This window comes from Ceratotherium simum, chromosome 30 (assembly GCF_057802395.1).
Source record: "Ceratotherium simum simum isolate JZ-2026a chromosome 30, ASM5780239v1, whole genome shotgun sequence".
In the NCBI taxonomy this organism is placed as follows: Eukaryota; Metazoa; Chordata; class Mammalia; order Perissodactyla; family Rhinocerotidae; genus Ceratotherium; species Ceratotherium simum.
Genome location: NC_141929.1, coordinates 1,031,450 through 1,056,548, shown reverse-complemented (window position 1 = coordinate 1,056,548; position 25,099 = coordinate 1,031,450). Strand labels below are relative to the sequence as shown.

Genomic DNA, 25,099 nt, shown 5'->3' with positions numbered 1-25,099 from the left:
TTCAAACGTCCCCCACAAGACACTCAACAGAGCGGAACACATAACTTGACAGGAGAGAAGCCTGGCCAGCACCACCTGTCCAGGTGAGTGACAGCGACACCACGCACCTGGTGTGATGCACGGAGGATGCAACACCACGTCTGTGGGACCCTCGCCAACAGCTGCGGACTCGATGCCATCATGTGAAAACGTCACGCCAACATGAGCAGAGGGTCACTCTGTAAAGTAACTGGCCAGCACGCCTCAAGGCCGTCCAGGTCATGAAGACAAAGAAACGGGAGGCCTACCAGGCGGGGGCGGGGGTGTGGTGAAGGCCCAAGTTACATGTCAGGGTGCTTGGCTGACTTGGCTGGTTATATGTGGTTAACTAGTAAGCTGATGTGAGGGAAGCTGGTATACAGAAGTATATAGAAACCATGTCCTTCGTTTGCAACTTTTGAGTTTAAAATTATTTCAAGGTAAAAACAAACAGAATTTAAAATTGTAGATTCTGATTCCATCTGTGTGGGCAGGGCTTGAGAGTCTGCATTCCTCCTACCACCCACCTCCCCTCCCCCAGGTGCCCCTCCTCAGCCTCCCATGAGCCACCCTGAGGGTCTCACCTACGGCTCCCTGCCCACCCAAGACACTAACACAAAGCTGGAGCAAGTTCTCAGGGATCAACTTGTTTGCTTACAACAGCATTTTAGGACAAACGGCAAACATGCCCACTAATCTTTAAGGAGCTGTGGCCTCCGCCCCCCACCCGGCACATCTGTGGAACTCTGAACCCCCTGGGGACCAGGACACTCAGGACCTTCTCTGAACCTCCAGCATGTGTGCACCCCGAAGGACCACGGCCAGGGAGTAAGGCGAGGTCAGCATCATGGAAGTAAAGCCCGACAGCGCCCTGACCCTATACTCTCTGGTCTCACCCCATAGCTCAGGGCCCACCATGGCTGCCCCCAACACAACTCATTGCTTGCAGTAAGTCCAGGAAAAATCAGTCAGAGCAAGTCAAGGCAAAGGTCTCCAACATTCCTGCTCACAAGAGCCATCAGTGAAAGGACAGGCTGGACGGTCGGAGGCCTCTGTGAGTGCTGGGTGGGGTGGTCAGCTGTGCACCGAGCCAGGCCCCAGTCAGTACCAAGCATGCAGTTCCCACCAGCTTACGCCAAGGAGGGGGCTCGGACCCAACGTTCACATCTGCTGCCTGCTCCTTCTATTTTGGCAAAAACAAAAAACCCTGGAAGCTTCAAGAAAATGACGAAAACTTCAGGAATTGGAAACAACAGAAATCGCGCCCGTCCCAGGCTGTCCCAGCAGGGTGTCTGGAAGCGTCTGCTGCCGGCACTCCACAGCAGCAGCCGGGTTTCCTCAAAGCACTGCCGCTGCTGGCCCCACCCAAGGTGGCTGCGGCTTCTAAGGTCAAACGGTGTGAGCCAACAAGGCAGGAAGAGAGGCTGGTCGTGGGGAGGCACCTCGTTATTTACAGTGACAGGAGACAGCGACAGAGAGAGCATGCCACTGTGCCGTTGAGGAGCATTAGGCCACCCTGCTCCATGGCTGAGAGGAGCCTCAGCATACTCAGGGTTGCTGGAGGAGACACGCAGCACACCCCACAGGGCCTGAGGCCCTCCAGAGGTGGCAGTGGAGTGAGGATGCAGATCCCCAGGGTGAGCATGCCTGGACTTGGAGCCTGGCAGCCTGAGTGGGGCTCAGCCACTTGGCAGGAGCACAGCTCCAGGCTGGAATGGCCGAGACCGCACCCCTGGAACATCCCATAGGAGGGAGTGCTGGCTGGGTGGCCCTCGAGGACATCCCTCAGTACACACAGGCTCCCAGCACCTCCTTGGGGCACCAGCTGGAGCCGTGTCTGTCCAAGGGGTGGAGAGCTCCTTGCCCACTGCCTGGCAGCAGGGGGCCCTGACCCCCACTGGCTGACCACCAGCAGCATGTCTGCCGTCACTCGGAGTGTGAAGGCCCCACAATACACAGGGTGTCCACTGGCCAGGCCCCGTCAACTCCTCGAGGGTGGGGGACAGAGGGAAGCCTGCAGATCCTCCAGCTGGTCGGCCCAGAGTCACAGAAATTACCCACAGGAGCCAGAAGTTTGTGCAAACTCACCAGGACACAGATCCACCACCCACCCTAAGAAAAGAGGAACAATTCCCAGGCCAGGCAGGTGGGGGGCTGGGAGCAGGGAGGGCTGACAGCTGCTGCTGCAGGGTCAGCAGAAAAGCAAGACGCAGTGTGGAGGGAGGAGCCTTCCTTCCCGGCACATCAAGGCCGGGGAGGCAGCGCACTGCGGCCCAGCACTGAGGCCCAGCACTGCGGCCCGCGTGGGCGCGGCTAATTCCTCAAGGCGGCCAACCTGCAAATCAACAAGAGAACTCCAGTGAGGGAGGCAAGGGGCAGGGCTGTCTTTGAACCCTGTGCGCTCACGTCAAGACACCAACCCTGGGAGCCAAATAGGGCCCCTCACCCACCCATCAGGCCAAGGTGCTTTCCTCTCAATTTTGGTTTTTCAAGGTGGGCCTTAGATAACACGTGAAGGCTCTAGCACCGGCAGGTACTCTTCCATTCTCTTTTCTATTACGTTAGGAAGAGTAGACTTCCCTTTCTAAAGCAAGCTGTGGACAGGCGTGTAAACACCACGCTGATGCATAATGCAGAAACTGAACAAGGGGCAGGGGAGAGGCAGTCAGATGGCAGGAAGGCAGCTGCTCCTGAGCCTGGAGGCACTAAGGGCATTTACTTAGACTGAAGAACTTGGAGATGAAGCCGCCCTCCCCGCGGGCCCCTGGAGCCACCTCGAGCCCAGAATGCGCCTACCACCCTCACAACCACAGCATCAGAGCACGGGGTTTGTCACCCAATGTTTCTGGGCAGCGAGCCCACCTCCGAGACAGCTGGTCCTCCTGGCTGCGCACAGAGCTCTCGCCCACGGCGGAGGCACCCTCAGGCAGCTGGTTGAGCTGGTCCAGGACCTCCAGACCGTTCTCCTCCGCAATCTGCATGATGAGGCTGTCCACCTGCTCCTGCGGCGTGGTCAGTGTGGTGGCCGAGCTCATGGAGTCCTCCATCACCTGGGGGGTCATGTTCTGGGCAGTTGGGCCCAGGCCCGGGGAACCCCCACCACAGCCTCACAAGGGCTCCACTGGCCCCTGCTCTGGTCACCCCGTCTCAACTACACTTCCTGTTCACTCCCTCGGCCCACACCAGCCTTCTTCACACTCCACTCTCTCCTGAGCCCTTTCTCCAGCTCTCTCATCCTTTGGGCATCGTGCAAAGTAGCCTGCATAGAGCCACCACACCTGGTGAGGCGCCCACACCCCAGCCCCCGGTCCCTTCTCATCTGCTGACCTCTGCGTGTGGGTCCGGACTCCCCACAAGGAGTCAGGGGCCCAGCACAGAGGACACGTGATGACGCTGCGGAGGGAACACACGCCCAGACTACGGGCCCACCTACCGACGTGTGCACATCCAGGTTTTGCACCTGCTGCTCGAACCTGTCCATCACCGCAGAGACCTTCTGCAAGTCCATGCTGCTCAGCGCCCTGTCCAGGGCCTTGGTCACCTGCGCCATGTTCTTGGTCACCTGGCACCGGAGGCAACAGGACTAAAGGAAGGAACGCCACCCACCAGGGACGGGCCTCTGAGAGCTCCCTGAGGAGAGCTGGGCCCTCCACTGCCCGGGCACCCAGCCCCAGGGCCAGCAAGACCCAAGCCTGGCCAAGCCGAGCTGCACGCAAGGCAGGCGGGGCCTCTGGGGACACACGGGCCCTCTCCGGGCAGGTCCCCAGGAAATGCTGTCAACAAAAGGACGGACATGAGACCCAGCCTACGGGCACTTCAGAAAAGTCCAAGGACACCATGGACCTTTGGAGTTGCCTTCTCCTTCGGCGCCGTCCCTACTGTGTGGAGGGACCCCCACCATGGAACCAAAGGGTCGGGCGTGATTCCCTGCCCCGCCAGCCAGCCCCCGACTCTGCCAGCGGAAGCCGGCACACATGGCCCAAACACTCACCCCCTTCATGGTCACAGCCGTCTGCACCTTGGAGGCCACTGCGTCCACACGGGACGCCATGCGGAGCCAGCTCACGCCCTCGTTCTTCTTGCGGATGGCATTCTCGGCGTAGACACGGGCGCACTCAACGTTCTTCTGCTGAAGGGCCTGAAATCCAAGGGGAGATGCCGGCTGGGAGAATGTGGTTGTTTGTCTGTACAAACTCTGCCTGCCCTGCTCCGGGGCCTGGTCCTGGCCATTCCTGGGGCGTTGTCTGCAGCGTGGGGGCTGCCTCGCTTTCAAGACCCTCTGCAGGCGTTCTCATCAGAAACGTCTGTGAGCTTTGTGAACACACAGACGCCCAGGCCCCAGCCTGCTCAGGAGCGAAGGTGTCCAGGGGCAGGGCCACCAGAACAGCCTGCAGAGGGGTAGAAAGGAAACACAGCCACCCTTCCCAGCCTCTCTACTCCCACGACGCACTCAGCCCTCTGCAGCTCCTTGTCGAGCCGCCCACACCATCACTCACAGGAGCTCGCAAAAACCAGAGCAGGCAACGCTGATTCCAAAGGACCCACATGGCGGGTGGACAAGAGGACTCAGACCAGGGTTGGCTGTCAGCACCCCTTCTGCCCTGCGAGCTCCAAGGTGGGCGAGGGCTCACCACAATCCAACACCCCCACTAACACAATTGTAAGCAAGTCCCCACCGAGAGCAGCCAGGCCCCTTTTGCCTTTCCTGCTGCCCGTCCCTGGAGAGGCCTGTGTGGCAGGGGACCGGGGGATACGCAGGGACCCTCCAGCCCTGCTCTCCAACACACGGAGGAGGTGAGAGACAGCTGAAGTGATGGGGTCACAGCAGGCACAGCTGGAAGCCCACTTCCCACAAAATTTGTGCAAAAAGCAAGTTCAGAACGTCGGAAATGAATAAAAGGCATGGACGTTCAAAGGAAAAGAACAAAGGCAGCGCATGATCTTTTTGCTCTGGACACCCTTGATGCGCGCACTGCAGGTCTCGTGTGGAAGGCAATGAGTGAGCCATGGTGGGCACCTCACACAAGAAGACACCCCAACGAAACCAAAACGACAGAAGGCGGGGTAGAGAGGAAGAACCCAGCGGCAGTCCCACCTTTTTCACTTTGGCCTGCTCCGCCTTGGCATCTTTCTCCGCCTTCTTAGCCAGCTTCTCCAGCTGCTTCGCCGTGAACTGAGCAGAAACAGGATGAAACAGGATGCCAGTCAGACACACAGAGCCCAACCTTGGCCCTCCGCTCCCTGCTCCCCGAACCCCCATGAGCCCCTGGCCCCGGGGCGCAGAGGAGCCAGGAGGGGACTCAGCAGGGTCTTGGGGTTCTGTTGCAGAAGGGGTTGTGAAGGGTTTTCTGAAACATCTGTCCTCTCCCAGAACATCCTAATCAAACCCTCCCCCAAAGCAGAAGGTTAAAAAGGCAACTCCCACAATTACTACTTCTGTTCACTGATGGATTTTGAACTTACGGAAAAAACTCGACAGAATCTGTTTCAAGCTACCTGGAATAATACAGAATTCTGGATGGAAATACCCCTCAAAGTGTTATCTTCACAGAGCACTGTGCTCATGAGGAGCTGCCGGGCAGCACACGCAGCTTCCTGACGCCAACTCCCAACACCAAAGGAAACCATGTCTCGTCTCTGTGGAGCCTCTGGCAACCCCAGTCCAGAACCAGGATGATGGGCTGGCTGCATGCAGGCCTTCGCCCAGGCCCCCCACCTTGGGTGGAGTGGGTTGAGGGTGGGCTGCCTGGCCCTCTCGTGGGCATCTTCCCAGTGGTCACTTCTGTCCCAGCAAGATCGTAGACCAGGTCACCCAGGTGAGGCCGCCCGACTTGAAATGCACCTCAGTCTGTAAATCTGTCACGAGGGCAGACATCACCGTACCGAGAGTGGCCCTCTTTGGAGAGACTTCTCTTCCCACCACCACTGTCCCATCTTTGCAGCTCTGTCCCCATACCCCACCTTCCTTCCTCACAGCCCCTGCCCCGGCCCCTTGCCCAAAGCTCCTAGGGGCCTCAGCCCCCTGGCAGCCCTCCTTCCACCAACTCTGAATCATAACGCGCCAGCTTCTCCGCTCCACTGATCAGCACCTGGGGGCAAAGGAGAAGCGACCAAGGCACCAGGAGCATCACACAAACCTGCTACCCTAACCTCATCCTTCTCCCCTGCCTTCTGCCCCTCAGCCTTAAAACGTGCGGACAACAAGCAGGCAACCGCCCTTATGTCCGGGCCTCAGGCGAAGGTCTCACCTAGTCCAATGGTCAAACCTCTGTGACAACTGGGTGCCCAGGACAAGGGCGCTCTCTCAAAGGTCACCACCAGCTCCTCATCCCCACACACACTCCTCAGGTGCTTTCAGGTCAACCTCTGCTACCCCTGCCACTCTGACCATCCTTTTTCCCTTCAACCTCTCTAAGTCTGCGCCGTCCAATACAGCAGCCACTCACCACATGTGGCTATTTAAATCTAAATTACCCCAGGGCCGGCCCTGTGGCTTAGCGGTTAAGTGCGTGCGCTCCGATGCAGGCGGCCCGGGTTCCGATCCCGGGCGCGCACAGACGCACTGCTTCTCCGGCCATGCTGAGGCCGCGTCCCACACACAGCAACTCGAAGAATGTGCAACTATGACATACAACTATCGCCTGGGGTTTTAGGGGAAAAAAAAAAAAAAAAATTACCCCAAATTAAGTAAAAGTAAAACTTCAGTTCCTCAGTCACATTAGCCACATTCCAAGTACTGGATGTGGCTGGTGTCGGGCAGTGCGCATCTACGACGTCCCTCGCTGCAGGGTGTGGGCTGCTTCTGAGCCTGGCTCTGTCCGGGTCCCCAGTCCCATCTCCTGGCTGCTCTACAGAACGAGGGTGCTTCAGCGGGGCACTCCGTCCACCTAGGGGCTAAAACCCAGGCTTCCTCCCTACTCATCCATACCCTGCCCTGCCCCTTTCTCCTCAGAGGCTCAGTGACCTGCTCTGTCCTCACCCCTGCCATGGCCACCCTTGCCTCATGCCCTGCCTGCCTGGACTCTCACAGGGCTACCTGCCCCTAGTCTTGTCCCTCCCTCCACAGACAGCCCCCAAACGGCCTAAAGCGCACATCTGGCCACGTTCCCCCTTCACATAGAACCCTCCAGCAGCTCCCACTGCCTCTAAACGACGTCCACTCCTTGGCCAGATGCCCTGGGACCCGCCTGCCAGCAGCAGCAGGGACTGCTGGCACCTCCTCACACACTTAGCCTCCTGCCTTGACAGCACTGTTCACAGTTCCTCCCTCCTGGAGGGCCCTACCCCAGCTCTGGTCAGAGTGGACCGCAACAGCCCCCAAAAGAGGCATCTCTTGACCAGGCAGCTGCCAGGGCAGAATGCTCCGATGACCCAAGGGAAGGAGCAACCTCCTAGAGGCCCATACGGTTTCCTAACTCTGGCCCCACTAGCGGCGTCCCCTCAACCTGCAACACCCACCACCTGGAGGACCCACCGCCCCTCAGCCCCTCCACAGCCCTGGGTTTCCCCCACGCACATGGGACTTTGTCATAGAGAAAAGGTTCCTTGTCTGCCTACCTCACACTCCTACGTTCCTGAAGAGAAAATCTAGATTTTCTGACCCTGAGCACCCAACAGTCCCTTCCACATGAGTCTGCTGAATGAAGTGCCCGAGGCCTCAGTGTTCCCTGCTCTCCTCTCCGTGGTAAAGCCAGTGTGACAAGCTACAGTCGGTGGCCTGCACACAACACTCCTGCTCAGACTTTCAGAACTAACCACGGATGAGAGCATTTAAGGGAAATGTGGCAGAAGCTTGCCCTGGATTAACCAGGAAGTGCACGCACCACTCCAGATAGGAAGAAGGCTCAGCTGCCCAGAACGCTCTCCTGCAGTGTGCTTTCAGAGGATCTGAGGCCACAGGTTTAAATGCCTGGTAGAGCATCGAGGGGTGCACCTAATACCCAAACTGTGTTTCTTACTTTTTTTTTTTGCTGAGGAAGATTTGCCTTGAGCTAACATCCGTTGCCAAGCTTCCTCTTTTGTTTTTGCTGAAGATTTGCCCTGAGGTAACATCTGTGCCAATCTTCCTCTATTTTATATGTGGTCGCCACCATAGCATGGCTGCCAACGAGTGGTGCAGGTCCGTGCCTGGGAACCAAACCTGGGCCACTGAAGCAGAGCAGGCTGAACTTAACCACTATGCCACGGGGATGTGTTTCTTAAAGATAACACCCTTACTCTGGCATGGATGAGCCCAAGCCACCTGCTTCCACTCAGCCCAAGATAAGGAAAGAGTTAACACGCCATCAAGCCAACTCAACAACCCCCTTTCATCGTCAGTCAGGTTGAGCACTATGCAGAGATCACGCAATTTATAATTTGTCCCTCTGAGTGTGACTTACACCTTGTGTCCCCATTCACTAACCAGCAGGACAGGGTTGGGGTGACTGGTCACGCAGTACATACCTTCAACTGGAACAGGGTATCTGCAAAGAAAAGAGATGGTTTGAGGATTTTTTGTGTGAGGAAGATCAGCCCTGAGCTAACACCCAATACCAATCCTTCTCTTTTTGCTGAGGACGATTAGCCCTGGGCTAACATCCATGCCCATCTTCCTCTACTTTATATGGGACGCCGCCACAGCATGGCTTGACAAGCGGTGCATCTGTGTGCGCCCGGGATCCGAACCTGCGAACCTCGGGCCGCCAAAGCGGAGCATGCGCACTTAACCACTGCGCCACTGGGCCAGGCCCGGTTTGAGGATTTTAAGGCATGTGACAAGCAGCACTTTTAATAAGCAGATGGGGTCACTAAGACCCCCCCTAGACATGAAGAGCTGGAACACAGTGCAAGCATGGATGGCACTGACTGGGCCTTCAGGGAGGCCCACTCCACACTGGACCAGCATGCCAGCTCTGCTCCCTCCTTAGCCACAGGGCTCAGACAAATGCAGAGTTCCCGAACCTCCGATTCCTTATAGGTAACACCAGGATGGCACCAGCTGACCTCAAGGATTAGTGTGCGGGCAAATGAGGTCATGGATGCAGTGCGTGGCCCACGGGGAAAACTTGAGATGCTGGTTTGTAATTAATGCAACTTTACAAAGGACCATTGGGATTCTTTCCCAATTTATCGAGGCTCAGTACTGGACAGGCTATTTTTCACATACTCTTTCTCCCCAAAATAAATGGATAAAAACAGCAGAGCGATGACTCTTATGCCGTCAAAGGGCTGGCCCACAGACAGAAACGACCCTCTCCACCAGCTGCCATTTCTGAGCCATCGAACCAGGCTCAGGGGCCTCCCTATCCACACCTGAGGAACCAAAGAGACGTGAGTGTACCATGGGCTAACTCCTCTGATGGCCGAGCTTGCTGCTCACTCACCAAAATGCAAGAGCCAGGTAGATTTGCGCTCATCTTAAAACTATCTCAATTCATTCAATTCCTAAATTTAGAGAATGATTCCTGAAAGGGTTTACCACCCTAGCCCAGAATGAGAAACAAATCCTGTAACCAGAATGGGGGTGCGGGGTGTTGATAAATGCAAATCAAGGCTCTGGGCTGAGAGCCCAGCCCACTCTTCAGAAAAGCTCCCCGCCTCCACCATTTATCAATGCAGGCACCTGCCCGTGACTCTGGGAAACAGAGCTAACCTGACACAGGTGGCAGGCAGGGTGCTGACTCAAGACTGGCCTGGGTATGGCCCAGCCTTTGAACTTATTTCGTGACCTAAATCACCCTCTGCCCCTGCCACAGCTTTCTCATCTAGATTTGAGCAGTAGGAATAGAATCTGAAGAGCAGAGTTTGTTAAGGCTAAACCTAACCCTGGAGAAAAGTGATATGGGCAGAAGAAAATGCCCTCGAAAGCCCAGCAAAGTGGAGCAAGAACCCAACAATTGTGTGTGTGGGGAGAGAGTAAGTGATGCTACTCATCTCTCTGAGGCAATTCGTAGAGAATTTCCTTCATGACAATGACACGGTTGTGCAGCTTTCTACATTTCACAACATGATTTTCATAACCTCTCCATCACATCAGCCCTTAAACATCCTAGCAAGTGAGGGTACCTTCACTCGATCACTGATTCTTCCTGTTCTTTGGGATCCCTGAGCACAGAACGGGCAGAGGGGGCCCTGAGGGGGTGCTGCAGGCCGCGGAGGCCAGGACCAGGGAGCCAGCCCGCCTGGGGCCGTGGGCAAGGGCTCCCTCTCCCGCTCTGTCTCCCCCTCTGCAGAATGGGGCATAAAGCTCCACCTCAGACCGTGCCTGGCACACAGTGAGTGCTTGCTGCCTGAGCTCTTCCTAGTCCCCTTAGTGGTGTTCTGGCAGCGGTGCGACTGTCTCCTTTTCGGGTGCCCTCTGATCTGACATCCTAGGGCCCCAAAGGCCAGCGTCTCTTGCCGGTACTGGAGCTGAGGGGCGGGGGGCGGGGGGAGGTTGGGTTGTGGGGAAGAGGGTCTGGGGACGGGGGCGGTCCGGCTCGAGGATCGGGGATCGGACAGGGATTCGGGGTCCGAGGTCGAAGGTCGGGGATCGGAGTCTGGGGTCGAGGCCTGCGGCGCCCGCCGGAGCCCCGCCCGTGGGAGAAGCGGCCCCACCCCGCGCGGCCCGGAAGACAGCGGCTCTCACCGTCCATCGCCAGTCTGGCAGCGGCGACCCACAGAAAGGCAGAGGGTCGTGATCTCCCGGCGGCGTCAACCGCACCTACCAGCTCTGCTGGGCGAGAACTTCCGGGTTTCCCCCTCCCACTTCCGGCGCCGGCCCCTCTCGCGAGAGGACGGCGGAACCCGCGGGCGCGGCGTTGCCGTGGAGACCAGGGGAGCCGGCAGCGGTTTGTGAGTCAGTCGGCTGCGTGCCGGCCGGGGTGCGCGGTGCGTTGGCACTGTGGCGCGGAGGGCTCGCCTGTGGGACTCGCCAAAAGCAAACACAAACACAGGAAAAGTAAAGGGCCGCCGTCCGCCGTGTCTCTGGCGCGGCCCTGCCTGGGGCGAGGCCAGGCGGCCGCTGCTGGCGCCGGGCTGGGAGTGCGCCCGGGGAGGCCGGTCCGGACCCGAGGGGCCTACGCCTGGGTCCTCCCTGATGACCGTGCCTCTGGAATCTTTCCCTCCACAGAGATATCCGTGTTTAGGGAGACGGAGTGACCCAAGTCTTTCCAGCTGTTTTATTTCATGCTGTACCAAAGCAGGCAACCCAAGGAGGATGGGAGCCACTGCCCTATATTCAGTAAATTACAGGTCTGATTAATTATCCGTACATTTCAGGTGAGGAGCAAAAGAAGGGGTGCACCTATTCAGTCCCAAAGGCTAAGGGAGGGTCCACGGACAGGCCTCCCCAAGAGTCTCAGAAGCTTCCAGACACCACGCCCGCAGAGAGCTTCCATCAGAAGGAAGGGGCATGACCGGCCCCGTGGCTTGGTGGTTAAGTGCTCGTGCTCCGATGCTCGTGGCCTGGGTTCGGATCCTGGGCGCGCACCGAGGCACCACTTCTCCGTCCATCCTGAGGCCGAGTTCCACATACAGCAACTAGAAGGATGTGCAGCTATGACATACAACTATCTACTGGGGCTTTGGGGGGAAAAAATAAATAAATAAGTAAATAAATAAATAAATAAAGAAGGAAGGGGTAGCCAAGTTGCAGTGTTCTTGTTCTTCTGAAGTCGAAGGTAGGACACACCCAGGAGGGGGCAGAACAGAGGTGTGCACCTTCAAGGAGTTTGCCAATGGGGTAAACAGGAGCCTGGGTGATGCTAGGCTAGTAGCAGGGGCACGCCCTAATGAGGGACGGGGTTTTAGGACCTTTAGATAGATGAGTATCCAGAATTCTAGGTGGGAAATATAAGTTCAATAAAGGTTTAGGTCAGTTCCAAGGAACAGATGCATAACAGTCCAGAGGGGCTCAGCAGTGTCCAGACACAAAGCATACCCGCGGTTATCCCAGAGCGCTGGGTGCCTCTTGGCACCACTGTCGTTCCTTCAACATCCCACAGACTGGAAGAGAACCTTGGGAGTCTGCTCCAATCTGGAGTGTTGTCATGTGTAAGAAGGGATGTGGGAGCTCTCTGTCTGGGCGCAGGGGTCTGGGAGGGAATAGCACATTGGTGGGACAAGGGTGAAATCGTGACAGCCCAATGAGGCCAGACCTTTGCGTGTGGGTGAGGGGATGAGGCCACAGAAGTAACCAGAATATGAAGTGTTTTCTTAGTTTTATCATGCGGGTTGTGGAGATGGAACTGTTAAATAATTAAAATAAGGTGTGTTGGGGTTTGTACCTTAGAAAAGTCTGTCTCCAGAATAGAGGCCATTGGGGCAGCGAGGAGACGTCATAGGCCCACTGCTGTCACTGAGTAGCAACTAATGAGGCAGTGGCAGTAGGAATTCCAATAGGATCCAGGAGGTAGAACCAGCAGAATCTGCTGTCTGAGATGTGGGGGGAAGTGGGGGGAGCCAAGTGGATGGGTTTCAGGGACCATGAGAGTGAATGGTTGGTGGGTCAGACAAGGAAGGAGGACAGGAGGAATGCTGGCCTGGCAGGGAGAGGAGCTAGGCCCGGGCAGGGTCAGACTGAGGCACCTATGGGATCATCAAGTGCAGGAAGCAGTTTGAAATGAGGGCGTTGGGCATTGGAGCAAGGTCTGGACTTCACATCCTGATTTAGGAACACTCACTTGAGGGTGGAAGACCATAGGAAGGGGCAGAGTCCCAGGGAGGAGGTTTGGAGAAGGCTACCAGTCTGTCAGGAGGCTTCTGGCTGCCAGTCACAAAAAAGCCAACCAGACTTGGCTTTACTGCCACATGTCCAATGTCTCCCAAATGAAGGAAGGGTCAGAGGTAGGACACTCAGGTTTGCTCAGCAGCATGGCAGTGACATCAAGGACTGTGTGTGTCTACACTTCGCCACCGTCAGTATCCACGGTCCCCAGAGAGCTGGATGGCTCTAGGTGTCACATGCAGATAGGACTGCACCTACTGAGCTTCATAACAGCAAAGAACCTTCCCCCAGTGAGCCTCACCTGCCCGGCATCTCCAGGATGAACTCAACTGTGCAAATTCCGGGGCTGGACCTCTGCCAGCAGGAGGTGTGGGCAGGAAACTGCCTGTTGGAAAGGCACCAACAGTGTCTGTCACACCCTCATTTCCGGGGAGTGAGAGCAGATGGATATGAGGGGAAAAGGTCAGAGAACAAGAGTGAGGATGGGGTCTCCAGAAAGAAAGTGAAGCGTGTGGTTTCTCCCTAAAATAGAACATCTCAGCAACAACAAGGAACAAGGCACTGATGCCTGCTGCACTGTGAAGGATTCTCCAGAGCATGATACTGAGTGAAAGAAGCCGGATGTAAAGACCACATATATTATTCCATTTGTATGAAATGTCTGAAAATGGCAAATTTATAGAAAGGGAAGCCTGGATAACGGTAGGAATGGGTATAGGCTGCAAGTGGGCACAAGGGGTCTTTTGAGGGTGATGGAAAGGTACTTAAAACTGGATCGATGGTTGCCCAACTCTGAAAGTTTACTAAAAATCACTGAATTATATGCTTTAAACAGGCAGATTTTATGGTATGTAAATTATACTGCAATAAAGCTGTTAAAAAAGAAAGGAGCACTAGTCCATTGTTAAATGCAACAGGGAGATGGAGGAAACCCTGGAAAGACTCCGTGGAAGGAGGTGAGCAGCTGGTCTCAGTGGCCTTCCAGGGAGCAGCATCCAGGAATCAGAAGTGCAGACAGACATATGGTCTGCCAGGAGGGACATCTAAACTAGGGCAAGAGCATCTTCTCCTTCACATCCTGTTTTAAAGCTGAGGGATTTCCCTATTAGATTTGGAAAAGTTAGAACTTTTGTAATTTTATTTATTTAGTTACTTTTCCCCCAAAGCCCCAGTAGATAGTTGTACGTCATAGTTGCACATCCTTCTAGTTGCTGTATGTGGGACGCGGCCTCAGCATGGCCGGAGAAGCGGTGCGTTGGTGCGCGCCCGGGATCCCAACGCGGGCTGCCAACAGCGGAGCGCACGCACTTAACCGCTAAGCCACGGGGCCGGCCCAAGTTAGAACTTTTGGAAGTCAAAGTTTCTTTTTACCATAAAAGCCTTAGAGAAATGGAAAGTTCCAACAAGTCAAAAGTTCAGTGTATTATAAAATTATTAAAAGTATGTTTTACTACTATGGGATAGAAATCAGAAAGTGATTGCTGGGCTGGGGTTGGGAGAGGCTAGCTGACTGGAAAGGGGCTTGTGGGAACTTTGTGGGGTGATGGAGAGTTCTGTATCTTGTTTGGGTGATTACATAGGTGCGTATAGTTGTGAAAACTCATCCAGCTGAACACTTAAGAACTGTGCATTTTATCTTTTGTGAATTATGCCTGAAAAAACATGGAATATACACGAGTCCTTGTCTCTTAGAGCTGCACCCAAAATATTTAAGTACAAATGGATGTGATGAATGGAGATGGTGTCTGAGATTTGCTACAAAATGTCAGCGTGTACATGTGGATGATGGTGTTTTCCAAAGATGCCACACTTCTCCCATCCTGCATCTTCAATGGTGTGACCTTGATGCTCCTCCCACCTGGGGGGTGGTGTATGTTCCCTCTCCTTAAATCTCTGCAGCCTTGAAGTTCTCTTGTAACCAACAGAAGGTGGCAGGAGTGACTTCGGAGGCTAGCCCATGGAAGGTGCTCCAGTCTTGCCTTGCTCGCTGGAATGCTAGCTGGTGCTTGGAGCCCTGAGCTGCCATGCTGTTGGGTGCTGCAGTCAGCAGTCCTGGTCTCTGAGCCCTTCCAGCCCAGGCGCCAGACTTGTGAGTGAACAAGCCTTTAGGTGACTCCAGCCCCCAGCCTTTGAGTCTTCCCAGCTGAGCCACCACACATCATGTAGCCGCCAGCATCATTTCCCAGCCCTGTGAGTGGCCACCTTGCACGTCCAGTGCAGTTGAGCCTTCAGATGACTGCAGGTCCAGAGAACATCTGACTGCAGCCACCTGGGAATCCACAAATGATAACTGTCCAGTCGAACCTGTCCTGAATTCCTGAACCATGAAACTGTGAGACAGAAAAATGGTAGTTTTAAGCTGCTGAGGTTTGGATTAAGTTGTTACCTAGCATGAGTAACTAGAACAGAGGGTAAGCGCTGGGGCAGAGAGAAAGTTTGACCATGAGTTTATAACTGTGGCAGCTGTGTGATGGGATATATTGTACTATTCTCACTACTTCTGTATATGCTTAAAATTTTGCAATACAAAATCCACAAACATACACACATTATAGAGATTAACATACCACAAATTTGCAATCAGCCAATTCCAAAATGCTGGAAATTCTACTGAAAAGATGACCCTGATTTTTCTACAAATAAATGACATGAAAAAAAGGAGCGCCTCTTAGTCTGCTTGGGCAGCTATAACAAAATACCATAGACTAGGTGGCTTAAACAACAGACATTTTCATAATTCTGAAGGCTGGGGAGTCCCCTGATCTGGGTGCCACTGAGTCGGTTTCTGTGAGGACCCCTTACTGACCTGCAGAGAGGTGTCTAGTTGCTGTGTCCTCACATGGCCAGAGAACAAGAGCTCTAGTCTCTTCCTCCTCTTAAGAGAGCACTAATCCCATCACGAAGGCTCCACCTTCATGACCTCTTCTAAACCTAATTACTTCTCAAAGGCCAGATCTCCAAATACCATCACATTGGGGAGTAGGCCTTCAACATATGAATTTGGAGGGACACAAATATTGAGTCCATAGCAGAGAGAACTGTTATAGGAGACTTGAGAGACCCATGAACCAAATGCAGTGTTGGACCTGAGCTAAGTCATTCCGGAGATAATCAAATTGGGTATGAGATGATATTAAGAATCAATGATAATTTTCTTAGATGTGACAATGCTATTGTGGTTATGCTAAAAAAAATCCTTATCTGATAAAGACTGCATTATTGTTGCGTAAATTATATGTCTGGGATTTGCTTGAAAATAGGAAAAAAAAAAAGTAAGAAAGATAAAACAAGGTGACAAAATGTTGATTGAAATTAGGTGATGCGGGGCCGGCCCGGTGGCGCAAGTGGTTGGGCGCACGCGCTCCGCTGCGGCAGCCCGGAGTTCGCCGGTTCAGATCCCAGGGCTGCACCAATGCACTGCTTGGCAAGCCATGCTGTGGCAGCATCCCATATAAAGTGGAGGAAGATGGGCACAGATGTTAGCCCAGGGCCAGTCTTCCTCGGCAAAAAAAGAGGAGGATTGGCAGATGTTAGCACAGGGCTGATCTCCTCACAAAAAAAAAAGAAAGAAAGAAATTAGGTGATGCATATATGGGTACTCATACTATTCTATTTTCATGTGTGTGAATATTTCTGTAAGTTTTTTGTTTGAAGGTAGAGTATGCATAATCACAAGAAATTTTTGAAAAAGAAGAGAAACTTAAGGAACATTTAACAGCTATTAAAAAATATGTTGAGTGAAAAGAGCCAATTTCAAAAGGTCACACATTGTATCATTCCATTTATATGATGTTCTCCAAATGACAAAACTATAGAGATGGAGAAGAGACCAGTGGTTGCCAGGGCTTAGGGTGCGGAGGGTGGGTGTGAGGGGAAGGGCGTGACTATAAAGGTGTGGCACAGAGATCTTTGTGGGGATGGAACAGTTCTGGATCTTGATGGCGGTGGTGGTTACATGTGATAAAATGGCACAGAACACACATTGTACCAAAGTCAATGTCTTGGTGTTGGTATTTTACTGTAGTTATGTAAGATGTTACCATTGGGGGGAACTGGGTGAAGGATACATGGGACTACTTGGCACTACTTTTGCAACTTTCTGTGAATTTATAATTTCAAAATAAGTTTAAAAATGTATCAAAAATTATAATTAAAATAATGTAGTTCCAGTAGAAGAATAGCCGATGAGTGAAATAGAAAATATGGACAAGAATAAGCCCCTACTCTATGTGAGTGTGTATTTATTTAGTGCATGATAAAACTGGCACCAAGAGTAAGTGGAAAAGGAAGGATTATATAATAAATCATGCTAGGAAAATTACTTAACATTTTAAGGGAAAATGTAAGTTGGAATGTAACCTTCTGTGTGCTCAGATAAATTCCAGATGGATAACAGTGAATATAAAAAGTGACTACTGTGGCACAAGTGGTTAAGTGCGCGCGCTCCACTGTGGCGGCCCAGGGTTCGCAGGTTTGGATCCCAGGCGCGCACCGATGCACTGCTTGGCAGGCCATGCTGTGGCGGTGTCCCATATAAAGTGGAGGAAGATGGGCATGGATGTTAGCCCAGGGCCAGTCTTCCTCAGCAAAAAAAGAGGACGATTGGCATCAGATGTTAGCACAGGGCTGATCTCCTCACAAAAACACAAAACAAAAAGTGACTACAGGGCCGGCCCCGTGGCTTGGTGGTTAAGTGCGTGCGCTCCGCTGCCGGCGGCCCGGGTTCGGATCCCGGGTGCGCACCGAGGCACCACTCCTCCAGCCATGCTGAGGCCGCGTCCCACATACAGCAACTAGAAGGATGTGCAGCTATGACAGACAACTATGTACTGGGGCTTTGGGGAAAAATAAATAAATAAAATCTTAAAAAAAAAAAAAAGATCAAAAAAAAAAAAAGTGACTACAAAAAATAAGATGTAAATTTTAATCTGATTCCTCAATGGGGAACATCTTTCTAAGCGTAAAAACAAAGACATTACAAAGAAATATTGAAGGTTTTGACTACATTAAAATGCACAGTATCTCCCCAAGCCCTCTATAAACAAATGTAAATGGTAAACTCAAAAAAAAAAAAAAGATTTGCACCTTGAATGTGGGGTGGAACCATGAATAGGATGGATGTCCCACCTGTGATCAGGCTATTAATCCTCTGGTTTTGAGGCCAACCCAGTGGTGCAGCGGTTAAGTGCGAGTGCTCCACTTCGGCGGCCTAGGGTTCTCGGGTTCGGATCCCAGGTGCGCACCGATGCACCGCTTGTCAAGCCATGCTGCGGTGGCGTCCCATATAAAGTAGAGGAAGATGGGCATGGATTTTAGCCTAGGTCCAATCTCCCTCAGCAAAAAAAGAGGAGGATTGGCATCGGATGTTAGCTCAAGGCTAGTCTTCCTCACAAAGAAAAAAAAGAAAAATCCTCTGCTTTTGACTTAATCAAAATGGGGACCACCCTGGGTGAGCCTGACCTAATCAAAGAATCCTTTAAAAAAAGGTAAAAGTGTCAGAGAGGTGGCTGTGAACAAGTAAGCTACCATGCCAGTTACATTTCAGAAATGTTTTTAAAAAGAAATACACTACCATGTTTGTGAGAGAAGCTGCAAGCAACCCCCGCCCCCACCAACAGCCAGTAAGAAAAGGGGGACTCCCGTCCCTGACCCACAAAGGAATGCTACCTACAACTGGAATGAGTGTGGAAGAGGTCCCCAGGTCCAGAGGGGGACACAGCCTGGCTGACAGCTGGGTTTTGGCCTGGATTCCTGACCCATGGAAACAGATGATAAATGTATGTGCTGTTTTAAGTTAGCCGCTACGGGTGTGGTCATTTGTTAGGCAGTAATTGAACACTAGTACAGGTAGTATGTATCAAGAACCCTAAAAAGATTCATGTTTTTTTTTTTTTTTTTTGTGAGGAAGATCAGCCCTGAGCTAACATCTATGCTAATCCTCCTCTTTTTGCTGAGGAAGGCTGGCTCTGAGCTAACGTCTATTACCAATCCTCCTCCCCTCCTTTTTAGTTTTCCCCCAAAGCCTCGGTAGATAGTTGTATGTCATAGTTGCACATCCTTCTAGTTGCTGTATGTGGGACGCGGCCTCAGCATGGCCAGAGAAGCGGTGCGTCGGTGCGCACCCGGGATCCGAACCCGGGCCGCCAGCAGCGGAGGGCGCACACTTAACTGCTAAGCCAGGGGGCTGGCCCCAAGATTCATCTTTCTAAATGGAGAAGCTTTAAAACTGATAAAAGAAGTCTTGTTTTGGACTAGAATGCCTCAATAATGTAAAGATGTTCATTCTCCCTTAGCCTTTAAAATAAATGTGACCCCAATTAAAACACCACAGGTCTTTTTGGGAACAGGACCAAATTATTCTAAAGTTCACCTAGGAGAATAACACAGTAAGACTAGCAGGAAACACCTGGAAGAGCAGAGGCGTGAGGAGGCCGAGTCCTCTGACATGAGTGTCACACGGAGAGTCTCACGTCACGTGGGAATGCATGGTCAAGGTACCCTGTTAAAGACCGGGGGAAAGAAGGAGCATCCATGAAGTGGCGCCGGGACAGTTGACTAGACAATTGAGAAAACAAAAGGCTTAATATTTTTACCTCAATCCTTACTCAAAAAATTCCATATGAATCAAAAAGCTAAACACAAAAGATAACAGAATGAAAATGGGTAAATATTTTTATAAATTTGGGGTAGGGAATGCCCTTTTTCAGTCTGACAAACTCTAAAAGCCATAAGGAGAAGACTGACGAGGGCCGGCCCCGTGGCTTAGCGGTTAAGTGTGTGTGCTCCGCTGCTGGCAGCCCAGGTTCGGATCCGGGGCACGCACCGACGCACCGCTTCTCCAGCTATGCTGAGGCCACGTCCCACATACAGCAACTAGAAGGATGTGCAACTATGACATACAACTATCTACTGGGGCTTTGGGGGGAAAAAAAGGAGGAGGATTGGCAATAGATGTTAGCTCAGGGCTGGCCTTCCTCAGCAAAAAGAGGAGGATTAGCATGGATGTTAGCTCAGGGCTGATCTTCCTCACAAAAACAAACAAACAAACAAAAGACTGATGAATCTGCTGCAAAAAGCAACAGAGAGAAGCTAAAAAGCCAGGGGACTGTTTGTGACATACATCACTAAGGGTAAATTTCTTAAATATACAGAAAGCTCTCACGCACACACACAAAAAGGTCAAAGTAGAAAATGAGTGCTAGTTCTTTGGGGCCGGCCAAGTGGTGAGGTGGTTAAGTTCTTGCACTCTGCTGCGGCAGCCCGGGGTTCGCTGGTTCGGATCCCGGGCATGCACCGACGCACCGCATGTTAAGCCATGCTGTGGCAGCGTCCCATATAAAGTAGAGGAAGATGGGCACGGATGTCAGCCCAGGGCCAGTCTTCCTCAAAACAAAAAAGAGAAAAAAAGAAAATGAGGAAAGAATATGACATGCATTCACAGGAATAAATACCACTGGCACGTGAACGAGGGAAGAGATGCTCAGCCTCCCTGTCAGAGAAGTTGATGGTGACCAGGGCGGGGGTGGAAGTCACCTCTTCCATTTTCACTATAGCATGGGAAAAGATTTAGAAAATTGACAAGAACCAGGGGAGGGTGTGGAGAAATATCCTGCTTATAGGCTCTTAATGGAAATATAAGTTGATACAATCTTTATGGAAAACAATTTGACAATGTTTACCAAAATTTTCCTTCTAGTAACTTACCCAATAGATAAACCCTCACAAGTGTGTCAATACATAAATGCAAGAATGTTCATTGCAGCATAGTTTGAAAAAGATAAAAACGGGAAATAACCTAAATTATGTTCATCAAAGGCAGCTGGTTATGTAATCGATGGGTTCGTGGCCAGTGCCACACCGGCTGCTGTGGAAGAGGAGGGGCCACACCTGTGTGCGCGGAGATGGGGCTCAGCCAAGCCATGTGGTCAGCTTTGAGACTCAACCTTCCACAGTGTGATCCTAAGTGCGTCCAACAGTGTGTGTGCATGCACATGTGAAATGTCTGGAAAAAGAAAATCATTCCATATGCAATTTCTAATCAACATGTATTATTTTTAAATTAAACATTCATAACCTTTTAAGCAGTCTTAGTATAAAAAGGCTTATATAAATCAATGTGAAAAAAATGAACTTTCCAATTTATCTTAAATGCAAAATACGATAAATTGCAGTTTTTGGCTTAATGCCAAAAATAAAAAGGATACTCTCAGAGCCCAGTGCAGGCCATAGGTCATTCAGTAGTGGTTCAAACAATTGAGGCTGTGGATGCAGCGTGGAAGGTCGAGGGGGCTCTGAACGCCAGCATCTCCCTCTGCCCCCAGCCTTGGGTAGGTGATGTAACTCCTCCGTGCCTCAGTTCTTTCATTTGTAAAACGCACGCAGGTCATACGAAGACTGACTTCAGAAGCTGTCGTGGGTTGTTACTGTCATTATTCTAGCTCAGAACAATGTCTGGCACAGAACTGGCAACTTTTCATCCCTCCGGGTAGCCAAGTTCATGAGGTATGAAGTGGGGAACAAAGCATGCTGCTAAGCAATAGGACTGGTGTACTCGAGGTTTTCTAACAAGTATATGACGACATGAGTATTCTCACTCTATTTCCATACACCTATGTGTGCAGAGAGAGAGAGCGAGACTTGAAAGGATGGTCTTCAAAACTTGTAAGCCCCGGGGGAGCAGGCTGGGAGATGAGGCCGTGCAGGAGCTTCTGCTTTTGTATTTTGTAATATTTGACAAACTCAGCGTTTCACAAGTCCTGTGCATTCCTTGTAACGTTAACAAGTTTAAGAAAATGTTGTGGCCAACCTCAGAAATGTCCATTTCTGGGGATTCTGATTCATAAAGTTCTATACAGAGAGCTTTTACCAGATTTAGAGTCCTCTGGCAATTGTGCATGTGAACCTTCACGTCTGAGTCAGACCCTGCCTTTTTGTCTTCTCTCCGGCGTTCCTCTCCTTCCAGTGTCTGTCACCTGAGCTGGCAGCTCAGTCTCTCCATGGTGGATGGTGGAAGTGTCTCTTCTGTTTTCTTCCTTGAAAGAGGACATCTAGAATTCACCACTCTCATGGCGGAGTTGTCAGTCGGTTTAAGCTTTGGGATGCTCATGTACGGATGTGACTGCTTTCCACCTTGCCTGTTTCTTTTCCTGAGGTTCTGGCCCTAATGCAGACATTGTCTGCTTTATGGAAGAGCTTTTCCACAGAGTTATTAAATACTGGGATGTTTTCTTCCGTCTAGAGAAACCTGATGTAAATGAAAAGTCGAGCAAGAAGCAAGTTGCCATTCCACAGATCATCATCACCCGAGCCTCAAGAGAGACTCTGATCAGCTACTGTTCCATCGGAAGCAAAGAGCAGAGAACCATGGAGGAGCAGGCTGACTGGGGCCCCTACCACTGACACAGGAGCCCCAGTACAGTAGACGCCTATGGTCCACAGACCACAGAAGAAACAAGCACCCCAAGTCGCTGTCGTGAGCTACTGTGCTGAGTCTCAGCGATGATGGCAGAGGGGCCACCCTGCTCTGTGGGAAGCTGCAGCTGCCCCTTCAGTACATGAGGTCCCCCCAGTGACAACCTTGGTCCTTGGTCTCACCTTCCCCAGAGCTGCTGGCAGCTTGGCAGGGGCAAGAGTGACTCTGGCTCAGAGGGTGGACTCTGTGGCAATAAATGGATAAACTAGTATACCTCTGTTGGAACTGGCTTGCTGTGCACAGTGATGAACAGATGGCAGGTGGCATCTCTCGATCGGCCTCTTGTGGGCAGTTAAAATCCTTCCCATCCACTTCTGAAGGAGCGTGTGTAAGTACACGGTGGTTATAGTGAAGGAGGTGTCCCCCTCACTTGGAGAAAAGGGCAGACTCTGAAGACCAAACCTTAGGTGTCATGTCCCAGATCAGGGAAGTGCACAGTCGCCTTGGAGGGCCCAAGAGCTCCTAGCTTGACTGTAACCTGATCCAAGGTATTGAAAGATCCAGAAGAAGAACGTGGAGTAGCAGCGGCCATGGCGCTTAGAACTTTGGAAGTGGCCTTGTCAGAGCCGCCCTGGAAGAAGAGCTGAGCTGACACCTTCCCATCCTTCTGGCTGTGGATGAGGGCTCCCAGTGGTGAGGGGACATTCGCGGGACCCCCACCCCAACTGTTCCACCATCACCAGCAGCCCTCAGGTCAAGCTCGACTCTCCTCCAAGGTGGCTGGAGAGGACGCCCTGCCCTGTCAGGTCTCACGTGTCTAGTCTGGTGACAGTATGTGTTAGCTCCTGAGTTCCTAGAATGCTCAGCAGGCTTTACACGTGGTCTCTATCTATTGATGAGCATCATATTCTGTTAGTATTAAATAGTGCAGTTGATTTCCAATCAGTTTTGGTATAACTTGAGAAAGAATAATAAACTTCATATTGATGTTTACTAACACATTATTAGCATCATTACTTGTATTTATTCAATACATTTATTAATGCATTCTGACTGCCACAACTAAATATTTATACAGAAAAATCAAGCCCATACAAATGTGGATCTGACCCCATAAGGTCAGCACGCCTATCCTTTTCCATAAAATTTCTAGTAGCCATTACATTTCTATTATTTGACCTAGAAATTGCTCTCCTCCTACCCCTGCCCTGAGCATCTCAAACAAAAAATCTAAAAATTATACTTACCATGGCACTAATTCTAATCTCATTATTGGCTTATGACTTTAGCTTATGAATGAATTAAAAAAGGACTAGGATGAACTGAATATGATAATTATTTAAATTAAAACAAATAATTCAAGGGCTGGCCCCGTGGCTTAGCGGTTAAGTGCACGCGCTCCGCTGCTGGCGGCCAGGGTTCGGATCCCGGGCGTGCACCGACGCACCACTTCTCCGGCCATGCTGAGGCCGCGTCCCACATACAGCAACTAGAAGCATGTGCAACTATGACATACAACTATCTACTGGGGCTTTGGGGGAAAAGTAAATAAATAAATAAAATTATAAATAAAAAAATAATAATTCAACTCGTTAAATTATGATAAATTTCATAATTATCAAATGTCCTTAACTTAATGTTATTTTAGAATTTACATTACAGTCCCCTTCATGGGAGGCCTTTCCTGGCACCCTATTTAAAGCTGCACCCCTCCGACACATCCCCTTCACAGCCCTGCCTCATTTTCCCCCTTAGCGCGCATGACTCTCACCTTCTGTGTCTGACCTCGTGTGCCTGCCTCCAGCTGGGTCGTGTAGGGGAAGAGGGAGAATCCCCCTCTGCCCTTTCCCTTAAGGTTCTTCTGGCTGGCCAAATAATTAATAAGACAAGTTAGCAGGAGAAAATAATACCAAGTTTAATAACATGTATACATGGGAGAAAGCAGGGACACTGCGTTTCTCAACACAATAGCAGAAATTCTCGTCTTAAATACCATGTTCAGCCAATGACAAAGGAGGATGTTGGGGGTGGGGGGAGTCAGTTACAGGAGATTGCCACTAAAGCACAGTAAAGAAGAGTAAGGTTATTATGCAGATTTAAGGCCTCACTTTCCACATTGATAAGTTTCTAGAAATGAGGTCATCCCCCCTCTTCCCAAATACAGAGAGGGAGATACCTTTACAAATGGAGATTTCCCTTATAAATGTAAATGTTTGTCTGGCAACTCCTCTCAGGGCCATCCAGAGAATGTGGCCAGAGAGACAGAACTTCCAATAAGATGGGCTTGTTGGTGCCTTTCCTATTGTAACATCTATTTTACATTATATTACAGCCATCAGATCGAAGATCTGTTCCAGGAAGGAGTTACTATGTCAACTTCTTTAGGCAGGTAGTGGGGGAGGTCAAATGTCCATCAGAGAAAACAATCAAGGTAAAGAGATAGATTTCAGGGTAGCCAAATCTTGATCTCCCACAGACGTGAGATCCACAAGGCAGAGTGTGCAGGGCTGAGCACGTAGCCGGTGACCCTGTGGTCCCACCGCAAGTCCCTCGCCTGTCCCCGAGCCCTGGCATTTCCTTTGGGCTCTCCATCCCAACACCCCATGCAAACCCCTCCCTCCACGGCTCCAGGGAGACCTTTAACCCCGGCCTCGCCTCCCCGAAGGAGGAGCGCCCAGCAGCGCCGCAGACCCCTTCAGCACCCCCACACGCCGTGGCCCTCTCAGCCCCGCCAAGAACCCCGCCCCCAGCCCCTCGGACTTCTGCTTTCTCCTCCGGCTGCCGTGACCCAACACCCCAGCTGGCGCAGATGCCAGTGCTTAAAACTAAAATAAGGTCCAAACCTCGGTGGCCGGAGCGGAGGGATCCTGGGGGCTGAGGCGCTCGGTCGCCGCTAAGTTACCTTGGTAACTGTTGCTAAGGAGCGGACGCCCCGGAAGTACACTGCGCGCATGCGTCGAGGGACCCCATCTGCGCCTGCG

The 25,099-nt window shown here is 51.7% G+C and overlaps 2 protein-coding genes and 1 long non-coding RNA gene across 6 annotated transcripts; 1 reads left to right on the top strand and 2 right to left on the bottom strand.

Moving 5' to 3' along the window:
- Positions 1 to 422: 422 nt before the first annotated feature.
- Positions 423 to 10,752, bottom strand: CHMP1A (charged multivesicular body protein 1A). The gene is made up of 7 exons (XM_004437016.3): positions 10,628 to 10,752; positions 8,464 to 8,483; positions 5,114 to 5,191; positions 4,010 to 4,156; positions 3,452 to 3,580; positions 2,881 to 3,068; positions 423 to 2,353 (listed from the first exon to the last, which is right to left on the bottom strand). The coding sequence occupies exons 1-7, from the start codon at positions 10,632 to 10,634 to the stop codon at positions 2,332 to 2,334; spliced, it is 591 nt and encodes a 196-aa protein (XP_004437073.1). The 5' UTR covers positions 10,635 to 10,752; the 3' UTR covers positions 423 to 2,331.
- A 393-nt stretch (positions 10,753 to 11,145) lies between these two features.
- On the bottom strand, positions 11,146 to 25,073 carry LOC147913073 (uncharacterized). Of its 4 annotated transcripts, XR_015549097.1 has the most exons (4): positions 24,962 to 25,073; positions 23,890 to 23,983; positions 19,113 to 20,708; positions 14,013 to 15,036 (listed from the first exon to the last, which is right to left on the bottom strand). It is a non-coding gene; the product is annotated as an uncharacterized LOC147913073 (long non-coding RNA). The 4 variants fall into 4 exon arrangements; XR_015549095.1 differs by lacking the exons at positions 14,013 to 15,036; positions 19,113 to 20,708 and adding an exon at positions 11,146 to 13,091; XR_015549096.1 differs by lacking the exon at positions 19,113 to 20,708.
- SPATA33 (spermatogenesis associated 33) lies at positions 21,890 to 22,257 on the top strand. The gene is given in 1 exon segment (XM_087419621.1): positions 21,890 to 22,257. A coding segment is annotated over 1 exon segment (306 nt). The 3' UTR covers positions 22,196 to 22,257.
- Positions 25,074 to 25,099: the final 26 nt, after the last annotated feature.

Excerpts from the sequence above, each read along its gene's own strand:
- CHMP1A (XM_004437016.3), bottom strand. Across the intron at positions 4,157-5,113 it reads AGCAGGCCAAAGTGAAAAAG|GCCCTTCAGCAGAAGAACGT; the intron begins GTGGGACTGCCG and ends CTTGGATTTCAG. Across the intron at positions 2,354-2,880 it reads GAGGACCAGCTGTCTCGGAG|GTTGGCCGCCTTGAGGAATT; the intron begins GTGGGCTCGCTG and ends GTTGATTTGCAG.